This window comes from Chanodichthys erythropterus, chromosome 22 (genome assembly GCF_024489055.1).
Source record: "Chanodichthys erythropterus isolate Z2021 chromosome 22, ASM2448905v1, whole genome shotgun sequence".
NCBI lineage: Eukaryota > Metazoa > Chordata > Actinopteri > Cypriniformes > Xenocyprididae > Chanodichthys > Chanodichthys erythropterus.
Genome location: NC_090242.1, coordinates 10,941,398 through 10,957,840, shown reverse-complemented (window position 1 = coordinate 10,957,840; position 16,443 = coordinate 10,941,398). Strand labels below are relative to the sequence as shown.

The following is a 16,443-nucleotide window of genomic DNA, read 5'->3' as shown; positions in this document are numbered from 1 at the left end:
GAAAAAACATTAAATCCATGCAAAATACACTAAAGCTCTTGAGTGAAGAAAGTGGATCAATTAAGTGACTAAAACCCCTGGAAATTATTACATTTTTATGAACAAACACCTCCAAACAAATACAGCCATGCATTTTAATCAAATGAACCTTTCAAATAGAATTTTGAACAAAAAAAAAGCAGGTATACACTCTTAAAAAGCAGTTTTACAATGGTTTTTAGTAGAACTTTAAAGGGTTAGTTCACCCAAAAAACTCAACCTCATGTCGTTCCTACAGAGCCCCTAAAGGGACATGATGAAGGGAAAAAAAAAGACATGAGATAGGAGGAAAAATGATATGTCAAAGCTTTTGCATTCTCTAGCAAATGCTTTGCGTTTCCTTGCAAAAACGTTTGCGTTCCCCTGTAAGACTTTCATTCATCTTCGGAACACAAACCACTGGGGACACATGGATTACTTTTATGATGTCTTTAATACCTTTCTGGGGAAAGTGGTAGCTGTCAATAGAGGGACAGAAAGCTCTCAGATTTCATTAAAAAGATCTCCATTTATGTTTCAAAGATGAACGAAAGTCTGGGATGGAACGACATGAGGGTGAGTAATTAATGGCAGAATTTTCATTTTTGGGTGAACTAAACCTTTAAGATCCACAACTAAACATTATTCTCTAATTCTCCAGTTTCATCTATGTATCGATGCTTCAAATAACCTAGAAACCAAAATATTTATCTGAAGAACCAATAATGACAATCTTAAAAGGACCATTATAGCAACTCAAGAACACTACAGAGTCAAAATGTTTTATAATAGCGTTCTTTCTGAAAATAACCATTATTGAGCTCATGCTTGGACAAATGGGATAAATTACATGATTAATACCCCAGGAAAGTTGAGTCTGAGGAAATTAATATTCCTACATGAGACTTTCCAGTATTAGTCACAAAACCAGCTCAGGGCTCAATTTCATGATTGTAAGCACCTGCTAAAGTTCATGTCGAGTCTAATTGTATTCTTTTTTTACTTCCCAGAAAACAAGTGTAGTTTTTTTGATCATTTGCTGTCTACCACAAACATCCTGCTGCATGCTGACTTTGGACTGATTTAAGCATGATTCAAGGGTTCATAATCTCTTGTACAGCTATAACTCACAGATACACACACATACAAACACATGCACTACAGAAGAGTGATAAAACTCTTATCAATCTCAAGGGAAAAGCATTTATCCCCTATGATGCCAATAACTGGCCTCCATTATTCTCCAAATATAAGGCCGTACCTCCTCTGGGTCAACTATGACAGAATAAATTTATGTCATATATGAAGTAAGAAGGAATAAAGCAGGAATTCTCCTGTGAGGCCTATTAAAGGCGTTTCACTCTAGTCTGGGATGTTTTCATTTCATTCCTAGGTGTCTCCCTGACTGTAGTGTACTGATTAGTCAACATGACTGATGAGTACTGATCCAGTACTGTGTGAAAGAGCTCATTCTGATCACGAGATCAGAGATTAACCACCAGTTTGCAGTCAGCACTGACACTGCAGACCTGAATAGATGAATTAATTCTGATCAATACGACAGAAGTGTCATCCCACAAAATATCTTACTAAGCACCATAAAAAAGACCGGATTTTAAATAGAACCCTTCTTTTCTTTGGAAACATGCAAACTTCATTGAAAAATCTGTAAACTTGAGTTGCTAATTTGTAATAAATTAATCTAATGTAACCAGATAAGCCTACTGCTTCTGTTGGTTTACTTCTTAACTGGGAAGGAAATTAATTTTGTTTCCTGTTTCCAAGAAAAGCAATTAATTCCATTACCATTCCCATAAAGATGATCTATTGATTCATCAGCAAAGTAGAGGTCATTAGCAAGAAAATATCCACAATAACTATTGCTTATACTTAGGTTTAGTAACTTGAACTATTCATTCATATTACAACCACTCAACTTTTAGACATGAATGTTACCTTCAAATCACGTCAGGGTCAAATTTCTATATATTGACTGGGATAGAAATTTATTGGGAACTATAACAAGTCAGCAACACCATTATGACTAAAAGTTTGCCAAGAATTATTTGCTACTAAAGCAAGGTGGTATTTGACTCTGGTGAAATGCAGAGCACAAATTATGAGTATGGGACACCATACTTGGCTACACGTCACGTCACTTTAAAGGGGTACTTTTGTTTTCCATTTTGCCAAATAGGTAGGAAAACTTCAACACCCATAATGCATTGGGCATACTGCCGTCCAAAGCCACTCACACCCTATGTTCCATTCGGAAGGGCTCACCCCTATGCCCTAATCCCTTCAAAGGGTTTACCCTCCAGAGTGAGAGCTTCGAAGGGATGAAGGGTGTAGGGGTCAAAAAAACTATTTTTTGTTATGCACTTCAGCGACATCTTAACGAGACAATCAAGGAGGCCTTCGTCTTTTCCCCCCCGGTTTACTCTTTGTATTAATATGCATTCATTTACTGTAGTAACATTATAAGCTGCTGCCGTTTTTTTATTTTAAATATAATGTATATTGTGTCTATGTATTTGAAACATTTGAATGGACTGATAAAGGGAGCTGTAAAGTATTTTTGTTGAAGTACAATGTCAATTTGACCATAATAATGTACCAAACCTTACTCGTATAAATATTGCAGTAGTATAGAAAAATATTCATTTATAGGTCAAATCAAACTCCTAACCTCCTGTACCTATTCTATGATGTCAAACAACTTCACTGTGCAAAGGATCATGAGGGCCCAAAATGTCCATCAGTTGTACCCTTTGAAATCCTTCATTGCGAAGGGCCCTTTGAAGTGGCCAGTTTTGAGCACTTCGGTTTGGAAAGACCCTTCAATATGGCGGACATGATTGTTTTTACTCTGAAGTGCCCTTCGGAAGGCGATATATCCCATTTGGAATGCACCGAGTGTCAGCTATGGGTATGCAGTGCTTGACCAGAGTCAAATACCACCTTGCTTTAGTAGCAAATACTTCTTAGCAAACTTTTAGTCATAATGGTGTTGACTTGTTATTGTTCCCTGGTGCAATAATAACTCAAAGAGTAAACTTTCAGATGAGTTACTTTCGGTTCAGGAGATGGAACAATTCAAAATTAAAAAGCCTAAATTAAACTTAGACATTTTAATACTGATAGAAAAAAGTATAAAGAGGATTTTATTTTTCAAATGTACCAAGAGAGAATATATTCCCCTCCAAGACTGCTAAAATCAATCCAGTTTAACTATAAAACTTACCCAGATGGCCACCTAGGATTCCTGAGCTTTACAGAACTACAATGGTTTCTAGAAATCCGCTCCCTATTATTTTTTATGCTCAGGCTCCAGCCGTGTGGGAGAATTCAACAGGAGCATGTGAAAAACTGTTTTATGAATGTAGCAGGTCAAAATCTGTTACTCACGCTGATCTGGGTGTCACACCAAGAATCTGACCCTGTACTCAGCAATTATGGTCTAGATGTCTGAAGGACGCTCCCTCTCATTAAGAAGTGTGTGTGACATATGGTCAGCACTATAACTCACATGACCCTCATATGTGAAATCCATAACCATAGCATGATATATATTTCAACAAATGCATTATTTTAATACATAATATGAACTTTGCAGACATATATCGAGCACTGTATTCCAAGCGAAAAAAACACATAATGGACCCAACACATTTCATTGCATTAGAAATAAAAATCAAACCAAATAGCATCTGAAAAACATATAATAGTCAACATCTGAAGTGGATCAAAACCTTTCATCAAAGTTGTCCTAAAACCTTCTACTTAGGACAACTTTGATCCACTTCAAATGCTGACTATTGTATTTTCTCAGAGCCATTTTAACAATGACTTTTACCTAGGTGAAAAAAAGTACATTTCTATAATATACTTAAAGTGCTCTATTTTTGTGCACTAATTTTGTACTTAATATACTAAAAATTCTTCAGTACTTCTTAAGATAATCTTAAGAACATCTAAGTGTACTCAACTGTGCTATTTTGAGACAGCATGAAATATGAACTAAAATGTGCTTTTAATATACTATCTCTGTATTTAAACAATGTATAATAAAATAGCACATTTGAGTACACTTAGATGTTCTTAAGAAGAATTAAAAAATATTTTTTTGTATATTAAGTACAAAATTAGTTTTTTTTTATTAATTTATTTTTGCCAGTTCATAATCCTGGATCAGCTTCAATCAATCACAATGATTGGGAAATGGGTTCAGTTAGTGCCAAGTTTAGGGCCATTCTCAGTAGCAACCTATCATTTCTCTGTAGGGGTAGTAAATGTTTATAGGGTTCATTTTATCACTATGATTGTTTCCTAAAACTGTTGCTGATGTTGATGCAGCAACATCCCAGTGACCAAGAAGATGACACAGGTGTCCAAGTCAAAATAACCATAACCACATGTGTAGTCAACACATTAACCACATCAATAGACATGTCCCACTAACATTTGACTATCATAAAGTGACCAAATAAAGTTCTTATGTGAAATATTTTGCTTAAAGTGTGCTTGTGATATGTTGCCATTAGATTTGACATTATTATCTTTTCTAATGCAGTGACATTTAAAGAAATGTGTATCATACTGTCATCACACTCTCTGGCATCTTACGCTCCTAATTTCCATTTCACTTGCATCCACAAATCACGAAACCCTCATTATGTTTCTCTCCGGCGTGTAGAATAACATGCTGACTGACTCTTTGAGGGATGTAGCTGTTATATTCAGGTGACAGACACACATTCATCATCATATGAAAGACAGGTAAGTAAGGTGATACTTTACCTTCGATATGATTAACGGCTCGTCGTGTTCAAGCCCACCTTTGAGAGTGAAACCCCAGGGCGCTCCACCCTGCAACTGAGCCTCGACGAACACGAACTTTCCCTTTTGGATCACGGCACTGCTGCTGCCTGGAAAACTATTATCCATCGCTGGAATGTTGGGGAAAAGAATGGACGAGGACGTCTCTTAGTTACTCAGTCAACCAATAAATTCCGCTAGGAACACGGCCAATGATGTCCTAGATGTTTCTTCTCAGTCAAAACTTTAACTGTGTGATGGGTCATTTCCTCGAATTACTTCATTTGGGATCGCAGCGTAGCATTACGATCCTGTTTATAGCACCTAACGTTACCTTACATCCCTACCTGCTAGTAGACAGATGAAGGAACGACACAACTTTTCCAGCCTTTCAAAAATTTACATTTGCAAATGAGCAGGCTAATTTTATTCTGTGTACCACTTTTCCAGGTTGTGGTCTCACTTTTAAACCCCGTTTGTCAGCCCTTGCTCACTTCCGACTTCATTTTTACATCACAATAGAATTTGATTCATTTCACTGCGTCCGCGGAAAGACCGAGCGCTAGCGCCCGCGCTGAGATTCCCCTCAGCAAGTCCTGTCAGAAAGAAAAAGCTCCTTTTCGACCTTCCAGAATCCTCGAATCAGTGCAAACCCGCGTTTCCAATTTTAAAATACATAGTCTTTAAGTTTTCTTTTCTTGTTGATGCGCTGAAACTCTCCGCAGCCATGGATGAGGGAGACTGTGGTCGACCCCCCCTCACACCCACCTAACTTCACAGTTCATCGGAATGGTGACGCGCATGCGCGAACCGTGCAACCCGCTCTACCGTGGTGAAATAATACAACAGCTCACGAAATCACATCCTACCAATGCTTCTGACCGAAACTGGCTGACATAATGTAGTCAAATCACCACCTACATCATGGATGAAAAACATACAAACACACTCTTTTAACAAGTTTGGTCAAGTCATTCAATTAAGGCGTATTTTGCACGCATTCTGATTTCTATCATGGTGCTTGTGTGTATCAAAATGCATGAGGAACACTCAAATAGCTGGATGAATACATTTCTTACCCGCAGTTTAGCTGCTCAGTGGATATCGAGTTTTCTTGTCTCAAATAATCTGGTTATTTAAAGACATTTCTACTGATACCTGATGTCACTGCCTCTTTAGATATCATCTCTTTCTGTGACAGACAGCCACAGACTTTGTAAACAGTCAAACTCAGAGAAGCAGGCCGCCCTTTTTTACCCAATCACAAACGCCCTCTGCCTGTCAATCACTGACATGACATTTTCTGACAATATTTTTGTGGGCGGGGTTTTGGAGAAGAGTGTGTGGTTGATCAATCATGGCCCAATAGGCGTCCCTTGCACAGTTATTCCTCAAATGTGAATGTGGCCTTAAAAACACACACACACATTTGATGTATGTGTGTAATTTATGTTGTAGAAAAAAATAATAATTTTGTTTTTGTTAATCATTAACCAAACTGCTATTCTAAAAACCCATTGGAAATTCCTGAAGGGAACCGGCTCAGAAATGCAAATATTCTTCAGGGTTTAGGGAACAGATTTATTCATTGCTAACTCTGGCTGCGTTAGCAAAATGTCTTAAATTTTTAGCACATTAATAATAATAAATACTTTGCACCATCAGTTACGCTTCAAATATAAAACAGATGTCTGACTTGTGGTTTAAAAGTTGAAGATGTTTTATTAACTTTTGTCTTTATTAAAACTGGATTCAGATTTTTAAACTGATACTGACAATTTTATTCACATTGATGTTGACATTGTAAAGTAGAAACAGTTGCACAGTATAAAAGTTAAAATTTATAAAAGTTGTTGTAAATGAAATTATACTCCCGTGGGGCAGGTTTTACCTATACTAAATTTTGGCCTTTGAGTATTGAGTTAAAAATGATTATTTGCGGGTATTCAACATATAAAAGCATGATCAGTTTTGATTTTGGGGTGTCGCTTGCACTCACTTCATTGGCAGCATGCTCCTCAAGAAAAGATATTACTTTCTTTAAAATGCAAGACCGTTTAAAGACAGTCTATCTGTGCTAGTTCAGAAACGTACACAAATGTACACACTATAAAAGGCTTCAAAAATGAGCTGAACTTGAGTTAAATGCATCTTTTTCACTCTTCGCACTGAATACAAGGTCAGTATGACGTGACAGGCTTTGGTAATATCAAGTGTATGACTGATTCAAGTTTACTTAGAAACACAGAGTGGGAAAGAACCTGTCTCTGAGTGGGTTTCCAAGAAAAACATTTTCCTGTACCTCTTTCATGATCACTAAAAGCTACAAAGGTGCCTTTCATCATCACAATAGCACACCTGCGGCGTAGTATAACAGGTGTGGCCACTGTGCTCAGCCTCAAGACACATCTGAACATGTTTACCAATGACGTCATACCTATTAGGTCATTTCTTGATATTTAACTTATTACAGATAGAACAAACAAACAAACTACTTTGTACATGAATTTCTTTTGCTCAAGCACACAAAATACATTGATGAAATGCTCATTTTTGCAGTATGTAACTCACAATAAACCTTTTTAGTGACATACTCATTCTAGATGGTGGTCTCTTTCTCTTTTGTTATTAGACATTGTGTGAGAGTAAGAGTGGCAGTAAACAGCCTAAAGGCCTGTTATTATTTTCCCATAATTGCAATTATGAGCTTATGTAAATCAAAATGCTGAATCAATTCCTACACTGAATAGGACCTCTCCATATATGTAATCAACACGTTCTCACTCGCAACTCGTCACATATGGACGCTTGGTCAGGACCCCTTGGCGGCGTCACATATTAACGCACTGGGTACCCCCTTGGCGTCATTTTTCAACGAGCAGGGCAGTCCGATAGACTTCAATGGAACTCTGAACCGGAGCCTGCGGCGTTGAAATTTGACGTCTTGGGTAAACACACCACAGCCCGTTGTCTGCTGTGGATGGATCGAGACTACAATAAATAAGAATAGATAGGAATAGGCTACAATAAATGATCTATGCCGAGTGTGGTCAAATGGCGGCCCCCATATCATCTTTATCTGGCCACCCAACTGGTTTTTAATGTTAAGAAATCCCTCGCAGTCTGATATTAAAGTGCCCTCTGAGAAAAAGGGGGAGCGTTCACAGAAAATGAACAACGGTGAGTTTAACAACGGTCATCGTGTGTGCGACAGCATTCAGCGGTGAGTTTAACAACGCCCCACTGCAGGTAAAGCATCATTCAGAGGTGAGTTTAACCAAAACAACGCTCAACTGCAGGTAGAACAGCATTCAGAGGTGAGTTTAACAACGCTCCACGGTGCGTGTAGTAAGAAGTTTAAGCGTTTTCTGGTCACAGGGTAAGTGACTAATTAGGGTGCATGCTGGATAATGTATTTTTATTGGACTCTGGTATTGATAAATAAATATGTATATATGCTTGTGTTCGATTAATCAATGTCTTGTTTATTTATTTATTTATTAAAAATCCTCAAAATTAATAACGCTGACGTCATTGTATGGCGCGATCGCGATCCCAAGGTCCATTGCGATTTTTCCACTCGGTAAGTAGAAAAGTTAATTAATAGAGATCGAGACTATTCTTAAATTCACACACTAAAAACTGTAGAATCAGGTCAGGTTGTGTTTAGAACTTTTAGAAGTGTAAGGCAGCAATTTATTAGGACGGTTAATGATAGAAAACGTTTTTATATATATATAAATTACTTGCTGCACCAAATGTGCAGTAGGCTAGCAAAGTTAGCTAATTAAATTCTAGTTGATTTTTTTCGCATATAATCATGAAGGTGCAATCATGGGGAATACAAGATTTTCAGTACTGATGTGTTTCCAGTTACCTATTTTACATACTCAGACTGCCACTTTAGCCAACATTATAAATGGTCCGGTAAAAAACAGGGTTGCCAGATTAGTTTGTTTTCCAGCCCAGTAATTGTTTAAAATCCACAAATAATCTGACAATAAACGCCTAAATATCATCTATAATAAACAGTAGAAACAAATTCATAACAACAACATTATTGTGTCTCAGCACAATTTCTCACTATGAAATAAAACCATGTGTATAATTAATGTAATAATAAATTATGTTGTCATAAGTTATTAATTGATTCATGTACTTTTTACAGTGAGTTCTGCTGTGGTTTTGTTTGGAACTATTTTTGTTGGTGAAATAGAGAAAAACTTACATTATTAACAATTTTTGTGTAAAATGTATTTAACAGTATTAACTTTTTGCTTATTCAACTGTATAAAATCAATTTTACGTACACTCAAGCCCAATCTGACAACACAGGTGAAGAGAATACTGATGTAAAATGTTCAATTCTGTTTTTTTGTTTGTCTGTTTCTTTTTCATCATTAGGTCCCTCAAATTTGCCAGCAAAAATTATCTTTATTCTAACACTCCACCACATACACACACACACACACACACACACACACACACACACACACACACACACACACACACACACACACACAAATAAATAACAAAGGCACTTTTAAGAGCCACGTCCATCTTGTTATCCTGTACCCATCACCTGTTCTCTCTTCAGCTCTCTCTCTCTGTCTCTCTTTGCCCCCCCCCCCCCCCCTTCCTGTTTTATTTGTCCATCTCTTTGTTGTGAGTCTTTCTGTCTGTTTGTTTTTCTGCCCATCACTATGTCCATAAGTGATTCAGAAATCCAAGAAAATCTAAGGGTCTTGGATAACTTGGTTGATCATCAAGAACTGAAGGATGAGCTCCAAAGTCTTGATGACTTTCTTGGTGAGCTGCAAGAAGAGGAGGCGGCAGCAGCACTAGCAAAGATGCCTAAGCCAAGGCAACCAAGGGTGCACTGGAGAAAAAGAGACGTGCATGGAAATATTGTCTATGCAAGGCCAAGATCAAGCAGGCATCAGTCAAAAAAGGGTCAGTATTGTTTTTCATTAAAGATTTTTTGAGAAATAACATTATTTAGGGACTTAATATTGTAATAAAGGAATTAAGGAAATGAAGGAATACATGTTTAGTTGATATGTCAGGGAAACAATCAAACCAGAACCAGTCATTTGATTTTTTACATAAAAAGTAGATTTATTAAAGATGTCACTAGTCTTAAGTGAAAGTGAAGAATTAAGTGAAAGAGGCACATTAATGTTACTATTAAATATTTTTGTAAAGCCGTATGAACTACAAAATTAGCACATAAAAAAATGTTTATTTGTGGGCTGTTATGACATTTTAGGAAATCTTGTCAATATTATGGTTATGCAGTAAAATGTGCCTGCCTGGTTACCATCATAGTAAATCGCTTGCGAGGTGTTGGTCTTGGGAAGGCTGTGTTTGAAACGACGCGTTCTTCAGAGTGTGTTGTCAATGGCCAGCCAGCTTGTTTTATTTTAATCTGCTTCTATATAAGCATTCTTATATGCTGTTATCATCTATAAGACACCTTATAGGCAGCTAAATGAGAGTAATTGGACTGTCCACATTAGGGTTTGGGAAATAAAAAAACTGTTAAAGGGATAGTTCACCCAGAATTAAAAATTTTGTCGTCATTTATTCACCCTCAAATTGTTCCAAACCTGTATTCATTTATTTGTTCTGCTGAACACAAAAGAAGATATTTTGATGAATATGGGTAACCAAACAGTTGTGGGACACCGCTAACTTCCTTAGTATGGAGAAATAAATACTATGGAAGTGAGTGGGGTCCACCAACTGTTTGGTTACAAACATTCTTCAAAATATCTTCCTTTGTGTTCAGCAGAACAAATAAATGAATACAGGTTTGGAACAATTTGAGGGTGAGTAAATGATGACAGAATTTAAATTTTTGGGTGAACTATCCCTTTAAACAGTGAGCTTGTGCCATTTCAGGCTGGTAATTTCAGTTGTAAATTTGAATGATATATGTAAATGTTGATTTGTGTTGTTTTAATCCTCTACAGCTGATCACATTCAGAACATTGATCCTCCCTTCAATGCTCCTGACACCAACTGTGAGGTGGCCTTTGCTCCAGAGACTGTTGGTTTGTACTTCATTGTACACCATTTTCATTGTTTCCATTTATATCTGACAGTGGGTTAGAATGTAAATAAATGTTTGTATTTTAAAATTTGCTATTGTTTCTAAAAACTCCATACTATTTTAACAGAGTGTTTTCTACAAGATCTCCAGCACTCACTGAGCGATTCCTCAGGTGATGAGGCATCACCTCTTGGAACCCCAAGAGATCCTCTTCTGGCATCCTCGAACTGGAGCATACGTCAGAGTCTCTTTTCAGAGAGGTGGAGGGCAGAGAGACCCCGTCTGGTAAACACGGCTGCAGCAAAAGAAAGTGTGGCAACACACATCTGCCAACAGTGTAGGAGCAGTCCAGCAGTTATCCGGTGTTGTGACTGTCGACCACGCCCCTTCTTCTGTGCTGAATGTGACATCAGCATGCACACCAGACATGTCCTCCACAATAGAGATGCCATGACTGCTGGATTCTTCCAGCCATTGCCTCCAACAACTGTTGTGGTGGATAAGGCTCTTTCCCAATGTGGTAAGTTTTGGCTTGTGTTTGTACAACATATCCCATTTTCAGAATAGTTAAGCTCATAAGTTTTATTATTTAAATGATCCCTTTTTTCTCTTTTTGTTTGATCTTGAATTTATGTAGATACTATGTGTCAGTCGGCTTTTTGAGCATATCTTGTGTTCTTTTTCAGCAATGTGCTTCAATAACATTGATCCATTACAATCTTATATTACTCAGTCAATACAAATTATGTTAATTCACATGTACTGTATGATCTTTTTCAGTGCGGCTTGTACCTGTGGAAATGCCTGAAAAAATCTGTGGTTGTTCACCAGAGTCATTGAGGGTCAGTCCAGGAAAGACTGTTGCTGTGGTCACAATGAATGGTAAGAATGTAAAGAACTTTATTTTGTCCTGTTTGAGAAGCATCTTATGAAGTATACAAAGTAATGTATAAATTGTATTGAGAACCCAAACCCTGATTGACCCAGCAAAGAATTGCATTACAGTGGATGTGTTTCTGATTTTTCCAGGACGATATGATCTAAGCATGCCCGAGTTATTTTGTGAGGCATGCCAAGCCACTTGGACTGCTGCAGTGGCCGACCTAAACGGCAGTGACTACTGGCCGGCAACCCTTCAGTTTGCCACAATGTATACTACCGATATATTTTTCTCATTTGAGGAAATGAAGATGGTGGCACCAGGACTGTCCTGCCAAGCATTTTTAAGAATGCTGGATCAGCGAACTGTTCGCTTTGGTCGTGTGAGTATTGAATTTATTAATCCTGCAGTATTGTTAATGTATTTGAATTGTGGGCTGAAAACCTGTTTGATGCTAATGTATTTGTTGTATATTATTAGCTGTTGGTTTCTTTATTTTTAATAGACTGGCAAGATCTCTGCAGACAGTTTTCAGAAGAGTTTTTTTGAGTGGGAGGCTGTACGATTTGAGGTGGACAGTATATGCAAGGAAGAGCCCTTCATCTGCCCTGCATGCACCCCAAATATGCTCGCCATTTCTGTAGATGGAAACCGCAAGCACTACCGTTTTAAGAATGCTGCTAGGTACTTCAAACTGTGTGTCACAGTGTTCTTACATATTATTAAGAAAACATGGCTCTTTATTATGCACAAAGTAATCTTAAATTATAAGTTATAGAGTTGTCAAAAGTACTGACGTATAAAAATTATTAAAAATTATAAAAATGTGACTAATGCTTTTAGCGCTGATCATTAAAGCCATTCTCAGACATATCCAATGAGTGTGTGAACACAATGGCCAATCAGAGGTGTTTACGAATCCGCTCAACAGCGCTCAAAGCATTACATTTTTTAAATTTCAGACTGGTACTGAAGTTGGTACTTATGACAACTCTAAGAAGTTATCATAAATTGTTCTGTACCTTTGTTGTTGTTTTTTTTGTTTGTTTTTTTTAGATCTGAGGAACAGGCCATCTTTGAAGGCATCTTTATAGCCAAGGATGAAGATGTTACGAGATTTGTGGACCACATTCACAGCACAACCAAACATGTAAAAGTGTATATGATGATAAATAAAACTACAATACTACAGTAACCTCTTACTGAAGAGTTTGTTTAGAAGAGTCTTGTTTTCATTGACCATTATCCATATTGTAGGTCGGTGGGAGAGGTGTTTGTGGAGGCGAGTGGTCAGCAGCCAGAGAGACCTCCCAAAGATCTGCCAGCAAGGTAGACGAAGAGGGATTGGAGCTTGCGGTTTGTCGGCACGGAGTGCTGCTCTGTGCTTTAAATATGTACAGGGGTGAAATTTTTGCCTATCCCCTGTACCTTCAAGAAAAGCTGGCCAGTAGGCAAGTCACTTTTTTTTGTATGGATGTGACCTGCAAATATTGGCTCCACCTGCAAAGAGTTGCAAAAAGCTGACCAGAGCTCCAGCACCTCCTGAACATGAGGCCATTCCTTTCGATATTTCATGCCAAAGCACATGCTTTTAAATGCGAGGTAAGAAAATGTTACTATGTGACAGAACCACATTATCTTAAACCAAACATCTGCAAACATCTGGTTCTTTGTTTATTTATGTTTTCTTACTCAGGTGAAATGGAGTGGGGCGTATCAGGATGGGGCTGGACTAACACTAGGGGAGGAGGTGGAACAGTGCAATGCCTTCCTCTCTAGGATTGCAGTGACGACAAAACATATGTCAAAAGCAGGTAAGATGACCACATACTGCTCTAGTTACATAATGACATAATAACATCATATTTTATACATTATATGGTAACATCATATTTTCTGTGTTTGCAGGACGCACAGACATGCTGACTCTCATGGCCATGCGCTGGAATCAGCAAAAGTTCAGAAATTTGGCAATTTCACTGTCTCGCCGATATCAGAAGGTAATGACATCAGTAGAATTTGTTTTAGATGGTCAGTATTGTGTGTTTGCAGTGTATGAAGCTGTGCATTGAACATTTGTTTCTTGTTTCTTGGTTCTGTGATTGCTTGTCATTGTAGGCCAGAAAAGCTCTGCAAAGCCAGTTACGAAACCTAGAGTCCATGAAAGCCCAATTGGCAGTGACAGAGAGCCAATTGGAAGACTGGGTCAGTGATGTAAAGGAGTGGGCAGACGGTGAGGAAATGATTACTGTTAAACCTCAAGCTCAGAATACTCAAAACATTTAAGTAAACTCATTTTTAAAGTTCAGAATCACCGACATCCATTCGCTCCCACAGTTCTCAGCCTCACCCCACTCATCATAGTGTTAATTACAAACCGCTCATTTACATAAATATCACTTTCAGATCTTGGTTAAATGTTTGATAGCAAATAACACATGCTAATATAACTATCAAAGAGACTGTCATTATATGTATATAATCAAACAACATACAGTACATGTGGTTTAAAATGTTTAGCAGCCAATCCTCAACCAAAACACATGCTCTACTCTTCAACACAGTGGTATAACCCTACAAAACTAACATAACAGAACCTCCTGTAAATCACAACATCAAACAATATTAAAGAATAACCTATGATAATCTGCAAAAACACACAAAATAACACTTAATTTTAACATTTATTTATAATGTCTGACACAAAGCATGCTGGGAATTAGAAATCTGCTGCAATTAAACTAAATCATATTATGTTATGCTTACTAAAATGAAATTTTGAGTTCACAAAACTTTTTTCCTAATAAATACATAGAACTTCCATTATTATTTGAGTGAAACAAACTCATTTCATTTAATTAATTTCACTGTTTGGTTTTACAGTGCACAAATAATTGTAATTGTTACTTTTATTTTAATTTAAACTGCAAACTACCTATTTCTTCTCAGCAGCAACAGTAACAACCACAAATGATGCTGATGGCTTGGCCAGCAGAATTGAGGTCCTGGTAGCGAGTATCAAGAGACGTTCCCAGCGTCTCTATAAAGACACCGATGGGAACAAAGGTCGTGCCAGAATCCGCCGCAAGATCAGGGAGGAGAAGGGGATCCTGACCTCTGTTGTGGAGAAATACAACAGAATGGTTCCAAGCACAGAAAGTCTTTGCATGGAAACCATTCTGTCTGGTGAGACAGCTTGGCCATGGCAGCTACCACACAATGGTGTGTACACTAGTCTGTTGACTGCTTCTGACAAATCTGATACATACATTATGACACATAACCCTCAATGCTTCAATTGTCATTCTGTGACTTTTTCTGTGATTCTTTAAAGGTTGATGTTTGATACAAATGACTTAAGTCTTTCTCATAAATACATTCCAGACTCTGTCGATCTAAGGACGATCTAAAAGAAGAGCGTTTGACATCATCATGTCAGTAAGAAGACTTGAGGAAGAGCTGAAGATTCTTGTGTCAGAGATGGACCACCACTGGAAATCTCTTTCAACTCGTGCTGATAACCTCAGAGAGCTGTCCCGCATGTTTGCCAGTGAGACAATGAGAAGTATGTATTTGTAAGAAATGGCATAAACATTAGGGTTGCTCTGACCTTAGATTTCCCTGCGCTCCATCACAACTATCGGAATATTTTTATTATACAGGTAGTAAGAGTGATCTGTTAACTAAAATCTACTAAAGTACATATTCCCATAACTACATATAGGACATGTCCTCTCTAATCATTGAAGTAAGTAGCCTAGTAATGAAAACATTTTATTTAACGATAAGTGGCTTTTAGCTCTATAAGTCATTATACTTGGCCTGAATCTCACTCCAACTGGTAGCTGAAAGTAGAGAATGTTGCTTTCTTGTCCTTGATGCCCTCGCAATGCTCAAACTTTGAATTTCCTTCATGACATTTACTATCTAGTGAACATGAGGACCAGCCGTGTAATCCATAATATCTGTTCGTGACTGTCTGATTGTTACCAAGTCCTGTGGCTTTGTTTGGTTGTGTTGTATGCAGGAAAAACTATGGTTATTCTGACTGACTAACATTTTGTTGACTGTTTGGGGCAGCCCTAATAAATATACACAACAATGATGTCTGTTTATAAAGTTTCTAAGGCATGCTTAATGTTATTTTGTTCCTCTTTTAAGATTCACCATGTGGCCTAAGTGAAGAGGGTTTGAAAGGTCTGCAGAGCATCATCCTCAGAAAGCAACATAAAGTCAGAGAAATGAAGGTGCAAGCAAGAGACTGTTACCTGCAAGTTTTGTCTGGAGAAGGCAACATCAACTTTTTGTACAGTGCTTCAGCTGATGAGTACGACAGTGACTGTGAAATGTCTGATGACGGACTGTAATCCACAAGACTGTGACACCTTTCATCGTTCTGGACAATGACCTTAACTCTGGATATTAAGAATGTAATAAAATCTGTTTTTCATCACCTTTATAAATGGAACCAAAAGTGTTGCCTCTTCTTTCACATACATAGAAATGTGTGCTTGCATGCCTATAGAACCAGTCTGTGGTGGAAATTAAGTGCATTAATTAAAGAGATTTGAGGTATGAGTTGTTTCTTCTCATCCAACTTTTTACTTATACATTTTACTTATAAATTCTGAGAGAAAAAAAAATGCATTTGACAGCACATGGAGAGCTTATA

General features: G+C 37.6%; 3 protein-coding genes across 3 annotated transcripts in view; 2 read left to right on the top strand and 1 right to left on the bottom strand.

The window, feature by feature from the left end:
* shroom3 (shroom family member 3) overlaps nucleotides 1–5,603 on the bottom strand; it is a 109,087-nt gene extending 103,484 nt beyond the window's left edge. Inside the window, exon 1 of the mRNA XM_067374994.1 lies at nucleotides 4,819–5,603. Coding sequence (XP_067231095.1) covers nucleotides 4,819–4,965 — 147 coding nt within the window. The 5' untranslated portion in view covers nucleotides 4,966–5,603. The remainder of the gene's footprint in view (nucleotides 1–4,818) is intronic.
* A 3,936-nt stretch (nucleotides 5,604–9,539) lies between these two features.
* LOC137012204 (uncharacterized) lies at nucleotides 9,540–13,367 on the top strand. Its single transcript, XM_067375345.1, has 8 exons — nucleotides 9,540–9,645; nucleotides 10,812–10,892; nucleotides 11,019–11,411; nucleotides 11,672–11,773; nucleotides 11,921–12,153; nucleotides 12,277–12,455; nucleotides 12,828–12,921; nucleotides 13,029–13,367. The coding sequence occupies exons 1-8, from the start codon at nucleotides 9,540–9,542 to the stop codon at nucleotides 13,293–13,295; spliced, it is 1,455 nt and encodes a 484-aa protein (XP_067231446.1). The 3' UTR covers nucleotides 13,296–13,367.
* Nucleotides 13,226–16,183, top strand: LOC137013158 (uncharacterized). Its single transcript, XM_067376787.1, has 7 exons — nucleotides 13,226–13,373; nucleotides 13,468–13,585; nucleotides 13,680–13,771; nucleotides 13,890–14,004; nucleotides 14,721–14,993; nucleotides 15,156–15,336; nucleotides 15,933–16,183. The coding sequence occupies exons 1-6, from the start codon at nucleotides 13,320–13,322 to the stop codon at nucleotides 15,179–15,181; spliced, it is 678 nt and encodes a 225-aa protein (XP_067232888.1). The 5' UTR covers nucleotides 13,226–13,319; the 3' UTR covers nucleotides 15,182–15,336; nucleotides 15,933–16,183.
* Nucleotides 16,184–16,443: the final 260 nt, after the last annotated feature.

Coding starts and splice junctions, on each gene's coding strand:
- LOC137012204 (XM_067375345.1), top strand. CDS start 9,540: ATGTCCATAAGTGATTCAGAAATCCAAGAAAATCTAAGGGTCTTGGAT. Junction 9,646..10,811: donor AAGTCTTGATGACTTTCTTG/GTGAGCTGCAAG, acceptor AATCCTCTACAG/CTGATCACATTCAGAACATT. Junction 11,774..11,920: donor TGCTGTGGTCACAATGAATG/GTAAGAATGTAA, acceptor TGATTTTTCCAG/GACGATATGATCTAAGCATG.
- LOC137013158 (XM_067376787.1), top strand. CDS start 13,320: ATGAGGCCATTCCTTTCGATATTTCATGCCAAAGCACATGCTTTTAAA. Junction 13,374..13,467: donor CACATGCTTTTAAATGCGAG/GTAAGAAAATGT, acceptor TTTCTTACTCAG/GTGAAATGGAGTGGGGCGTA. Junction 13,586..13,679: donor AAAACATATGTCAAAAGCAG/GTAAGATGACCA, acceptor CTGTGTTTGCAG/GACGCACAGACATGCTGACT.